General features: G+C 40.0%; 1 protein-coding gene across 1 annotated transcript; it reads left to right on the top strand.

Annotated features, from left to right (window-relative positions):
• Window positions 1–1367: 1367 nt before the first annotated feature.
• On the top strand, window positions 1368–5247 carry trmt12 (tRNA methyltransferase 12 homolog). The gene is made up of 8 exons (XM_070837140.1): window positions 1368–1431; window positions 1609–1777; window positions 1889–2087; window positions 2180–2330; window positions 2415–2524; window positions 2742–2899; window positions 3963–4349; window positions 4942–5247. Exons 1-7 carry the CDS (start codon window positions 1379–1381, stop codon window positions 4338–4340), a joined length of 1218 nt encoding a protein of 405 aa, XP_070693241.1. The 5' UTR covers window positions 1368–1378; the 3' UTR covers window positions 4341–4349; window positions 4942–5247.
• Window positions 5248–6281: the final 1034 nt, after the last annotated feature.

Genomic DNA, 6281 nt, shown 5'->3' with positions numbered 1-6281 from the left:
GGCTCAGCTCAGTCATACAGCCATTATAGCCTCCTTGTTGCTACACAGAGGCAAAGAGATGGCAATTTATCGAACACACAGGGAGGTCTGGACCATAAATGACCACAAGAGTGAACCAAACATCCCTCACTCTCAGTCTGTCGACTCCTGACATTTTAGACCAGAGGTAGAAAAGCTACTGTACGTCTCCATCAGTCAGGATCCTGGCTGTCGTATATCTACCCCAGTGGAGGACATTATTAATAAATGACCTGTCAGATGCTGCTTTGACCAACCTGCCAACTTAAGTTCAAACATACTCATGACTGTGGACGACTAAAAGCCAGAATTAAAACCCTGGAGCCACTTTTCATTACATAAGGAGAGATCAGGGAGGATGAGGCACTTTGATCTTACTGCAAGAAGAAAGCTTAATCTGATGGGTTTAAAAACGCAGAATGATGCATAACTTAACCACTTAACCTCTGGAAAGACATACGGTGTACTACATCACAAACATACAATCTAACACAGATTGTAAAAGGACCCCGCCTCACCACTAAGTCAAAAATGGAAACAACATAAGTATAATTGATAAATTAATAAAAGGCCAGACATAAATTATGCACCTAAGAACAAAACCAATGAAATATAACTCTGATGCAACATCTGGCAAAAAAAATAAACAATAAGAAGAGTAAACAACAGCATAGTAATTTTGAGACAAATACATTTCATGTAATAGTAAGATCACATTCAATGTGATAAGAAATTGTAAGTATTAAATAGTAAGCCTTATCAGAGATATTCCTTCAGCTGCTGTAACAAACATTTAGGTATATTTTTTGGAGAATTAATGGAAATGATTTCATAATGTCTCGCTGGATCTTGGTTACTTTACCTTACTACAGGACACACAATGTAATCATACCTTATTTAACGCTGTGATAAGACAGACAACATCAGATTACAGATTAATAAGGTTTTTTAATCACATTTTTCGTTACTTTACTTTATCAACAGCCATGTAACTTTACTCACCGTCCTCAGTCTGGAGTCGTTTGTCTCCATCTACCGACATCAGCGACAAACGTGTCCAAACCAATTCATGCATTTTTGTAATTTATCAAGAGAAAAAAATGTAACATAAACAAAAGCGTAGCCATCACATTTTAATGTTTAAAAAATCAATATTCCGGGTCAGTAACGCTTACATTGTCTTTACAATAAAGTTTTGAGTATTGAAGTGTCCGTCCTGAATAATACTCCGACTGGAAACACGCGTTATTCTTTGATGTGAAGAAGCTACTGGTTACCTGGACTCTTCGTTGATATCTAGCTAAATATCACTGTCGAGCCGTCAGAAACAAATAAAGTGGGGTTTCGTATTTTCTTGTAAATGGACGGAGTGCTTTGTCTTCGTGTGTCGCAGAGTCATGCACAGAAGTTCAGGTAAACATTTAGTGAGTGAACCGCTAAGCTAAGTTAGCTAACATTTAGCATCGGGACGTAGGCATTGATGGAAACTTGATTGATGGGACAGAAAGATTGTTTCAATAGCAAGTTAAAATGTTGTCTGTGGCCGCCTTTACTAATCTTGATATCACATCTAAACGTCTTATTTTACAGGAAATGTCTTCAGGCCGAAGGAGCTCTGGACCTGAGTTTATGTTTATTGAAAGACTCAGATGACACAGTCCTTCTGCCCATTTTAACATCCTATCTGCCACAACTTGATCTGCCATCTCTCACAACTATGGTGGCTTTGGACAGTGCTTGTGAAGTAGTTTGGAGTCAGGTAATTAAAGCTGAGCTTCACTTAAATGCTTTTAGCAACAGATACTACTGTGCTGCAGCTTTGAAGTGTCATTATGTTTCCCCTGTTGTTTATCCTGTCCTGTCACCACAGTCTCCTCTGCAGTCAAAGAAGGGGAGGGGAAGGACAAGTGGTAATAAACTAGAGAAAATCCTCCAGGAGCTGTTGGAATCTCATGGTGAAAGCTGGACGGAGGAGCTGAGGGGGGACCTCCCTCGCAGCTTCCAGAGGCATGGAGACCTAGTCCTGCTGGGAGACCACTGTTTCTCCCTGCCACTATGGAAGAAACTAGGTACTGGTCTCAAAGTTATTCCAACTTTTCTTCAGTACTAGGTGTGTAAGATCATTTATGAGGACATTTTTGATTGCTTTTTATTTCCTTAGATCAACAGCTATGGGGCGCAGTGGCCAAAGGACTGGGTGCAAAGCGCCTGGCTAAGATGAGTCGCATATGCAGGGATGGATTTAGGTCTCCCATGGTGACGATGCTGTTAGGGGAGCACAACTGGGTCAAGCACATGGACAATGGGATTAGGTAAGTCTCAGTCCTAATCAGTCAGGTTAATATTTAACTAACTAAAACGTGTCTGAATTTCTAATGTCTTCACCTGTGTTTCAGCTATGAGTTTGATGTTACCAAATGCATGTTCTCAGCTGGAAACATAATGGAGAAGCTCCGGGTGGCTGGATTTGACTGCAGAGGGGAGATAGTGGTGGATCTGTATGCAGGTAGGAGAGCTGACTCAATATCTGTCAGGTTTTTACTTTAACATCACAGGGGAAACAATAAAACAAGTCCTATATCATGCTGTAGTGTAATAAGGTTTGAGTGATGAATTTTTCATGTTAGTTTTGTTATGTTTGACCCTCGTACTAGTAATTCAACACAATTTAAATTACGACAAGAATGTTGGTGTACAACTGTCACAACCACACCTTGTGTCAGGTATTGGATACTTCACTCTCCCATATCTGGTACACGCCGGGGCCAGTCATGTTCACGCCTGTGAGTGGAGTCCCGATGCTGTTGAAGCTCTGCAGAAAAACCTTGTGGCAAACGGAGTGTCTGACCGCTGCACTGTTCACCAAGGAGACAACAGACAAGTAAAGCATTTTCACATGCATCCAATGCTGCTTATGTGACTTGTGCGATGTACATATTACTGCTATATTTGCTGTCTCACTTCGCCACAGAAAGTGCTCACTGATGCCCTCTAGTGGTTCTATTAGCTGAAAATCTGAAAATCATGCCAGCAAATACTGGAACCTCTGGATTTTAGCTTATTGAGTTAATATCAATAATCACATAAATTGTTAAATTAAGGCCCTTTCTTGGGGAGAAACTCAACTTTAGTGTGTCTGTCACTGTTGTCATATAGACAATGTCCCCTTTTGCTGAGTAATTGTCTTTCTAAAATTCATTGTAATGATACAATTATGCAGTATGTTGATACACAAGTATTCCAATTAAATTGATAACGCAGATTTTTTAGCTTGTTAAGTTTAGAAAATGATGAAATGAATGAATTGTTATACGGTATATTTGAAATGTGCATCGTACATTTTTCAATAGTGAATTATTGTTCCTTTCTATGTGATTTTTATACTTTAAACTAATTTCACCCACTTAGTTCCTAAACTTTAACAATAGCGTGCATTTCAACACGTTTAAATTAATTTTTGTGTCATGAAATTTGGGATTTCTGCCATTCTTGACAGTTATTTGTTGCCATAACTATTGATGTGACGGATACAGACAATATTCTTTGCAGAATCTAGAAAACAATTCAAACTGGCATGTTAAGTGTTACCAATGATGTCTGTGTGCAGCAGAAAGTTGCACAACAATGCTTCACATATTCCAAGTGCAGTCTGGTTGATTTGTTTTTACTCTGTGTAGATTCCACTGTAATCACACACACATTTCTGGCATCACAGGTGAGAAAATGTTGAGTACAAGACATGGCATTTCAGTATTCTGTTTCATCTCAATAAGTCACAGGTTTCTTGATTTTAACATCCTATAGGCCAACCTTAAATCTACATGCCCTTTCCAGCGTACCACCATAACTGACTGTAACTATATAAATCTAATCAGCTTCATTACCAGAGTAACAAAATAGTGATACAAGTTTATGGAAAGATAATTCATTGTTTATTTTTCTAGCTCCAGCTGTGTGATACTGCCGACCGAGTGAATCTGGGTCTCATACCGAGCTCTGAGGATGGCTGGCCTGTTGCCTGTCGGCTGCTGAAGAGGACAAGTGGTGGCATTTTGCACATTCACCAGAACGTTACTTCACCATTACCGAATGCAGCAGCCATTCCAGCAATTGATGATGCCACCCAGAGGATTTCTGGGAAGAAAGCTGACAGAGAGGTGTGGCAGGCCTGGGCCGATGACACAGCAAACCGCATCACCTCTCTTTTAAAGGACACCACTGGTGCAGCGTGGACGGCAAACATCCAGCACATAGAACATGTGAAGTCATATGCACCTCATGTTCACCACATTGTGCTGGACTTGGAGTGCAGACCCTCCTGACCTGAAAAGGTGAACGCAGACACACTGAGTGGACATTATGGAATTCAACATTTTAATGTTAAATTGGCTCTGTCTATTTCCTGAAAATGGCCACTAAAGCTGTAGAGTCTGAGCATGTAGTAGACGCATGCTTCAATAAAACTCTGCAGTTCATGACTGTGGGTTCACTGAAAATTCTTAAGTACAAAATAAAATTGGTAAGAAAATACTGAAAACGTACTGCACAAGCGTGAGCATGCACAGCAAACATGGTCAAAGATCAGTGTGCTGTTGAGACTTCATAGATTCAGTTAAACTAACAAGCATGTGCAGCACGCTTTACATTTTAACCAATCAGAAAACAAGTCTAGCAACAGACATTATTGGTCCTAATTTAGCATGCTACAGTGAAACTATGGAACTTCTTATCCCTAGCACATCATACACCAAATCTAAATTATTTACAACTATGTTTCTATTGTAGACATGGCTCTAACAGCAAGTTTCCAGTGTAACCCAGCACTATACCAGCTGCTGCTGTAGTGTTTTCATAAACCTTTATTTGTCCAGGGCAGTTCACTGTGCACTAATGCTGTTTTTTTTTTTTTTTTTTTTTTTTTAGAAACGCCCTGCCTCACACTCATGCAATTATAATCACATCTGGAAGCTGCTAAGCTGCACCACAACCACAGCCTTATCTGTTGCCCGCTGGTCAGCTCCACTGGAGCAGTGGTGGCGAGGACACTTCATTGTTATTTTATACTTGTTGAATTTCCCCTCCGGTGTTTGATCCCTACACCTCTTGTGGTTTGGCTGAAATGAAAAGCTGAAGACTGAGATGTGATTCAACTCCACTGCTCAGTGTGCTGCTGATGGCAGGAACACCCAAGTTGATAAAACTCCAACATGACTTCTTAAACTACAGGATTCATATACTTGGGGTGGTTGTAAAGATTATCCCAAGGAGATGGATATCATAAATATACAGTACTACTCCCACAAATTCACAAACATGGCAGACAGTTTAACTTCTGAGTTGAATAAATGATGGGGGAACAGAGTGCAGCTGCTTCCGTACAGCGGAGCTCACTGAAGTTCACAAGGAATCATGTGAATCACATGATATGGCTTTCAGGTTTTGATCCCAAATAAGGGAATATCTTCTGGATGAATGATGTTTATCCTCTCAGTAGAAATCAATGCCAAGGAGCACTGAAGCTGTTTTGGGCAGCCTGTGGCGGACCAACATGTTAATGATACAGTTAATGTTTTTGCTCTTTTTCCTTTTTTCACCCATCTGTCTCAGCTGTGAAGGTAACAGGAGGTGATAGCACATAGTGTGTACTCGCAGTGCTGGCCAGAAGAGCCACAGACACAGTTAAGTTTGTAGTACTAATATGAAATACAGAGTCACTTCTGTCCATTCCCAGTCACACTCGACACCTCTGTCTCAATACTAGCAGGTGAATGGTTGGAGGCTTTGGCCACGTGCATTTAATTAGTTGGGGTTTAACTCAACACAGACACATACTTGCCATGAAAACCTTATCATATCTGTCTCTTTTTAGGAGTAAGAACATATCACATTGACTTCTTAGATAACAGATTTGTTGTAATGGAAACTTTATAGGCCTAGTGATCATTTGCCTAACAATGTGTTGCACTACCATCTTTTTGCATACACCCTGATAGTAAATAATGGCACAGAGCATAATATGATACTGCACAGACACACCATATGACTCTGGGACAAATTAAAAACTAAATATGGAGAGGCAACATTCAGTTTTTATGCACCACATATTTGGAGGAAAGAAACTCCCAGAAAACTGTAAATCTGAGCTCCAGGTTGATGACATTTGTTTTCTGCTTCCTTTCACAATTGCAATTCTATGCCTGCCTTATACTATTTCATCTAGTCTTTATTTTCTTTTGTCCCTGCTTTGTACTGTATTTAAATGT

Source organism: Pempheris klunzingeri, chromosome 9 (genome assembly GCF_042242105.1).
Source record: "Pempheris klunzingeri isolate RE-2024b chromosome 9, fPemKlu1.hap1, whole genome shotgun sequence".
In the NCBI taxonomy this organism is placed as follows: Eukaryota; Metazoa; Chordata; class Actinopteri; order Acropomatiformes; family Pempheridae; genus Pempheris; species Pempheris klunzingeri.
The sequence above is the reverse complement of the archived record's forward strand: the minus strand, read 5'-3'. Positions and strand labels throughout refer to the sequence as shown.

Coding starts and splice junctions, on each gene's coding strand:
- trmt12 (XM_070837140.1), top strand. CDS start 1,379: ATGGACGGAGTGCTTTGTCTTCGTGTGTCGCAGAGTCATGCACAGAAG. Junction 2,088..2,179: donor GCCACTATGGAAGAAACTAG/GTACTGGTCTCA, acceptor TTATTTCCTTAG/ATCAACAGCTATGGGGCGCA. Junction 2,525..2,741: donor AGTGGTGGATCTGTATGCAG/GTAGGAGAGCTG, acceptor ACCTTGTGTCAG/GTATTGGATACTTCACTCTC.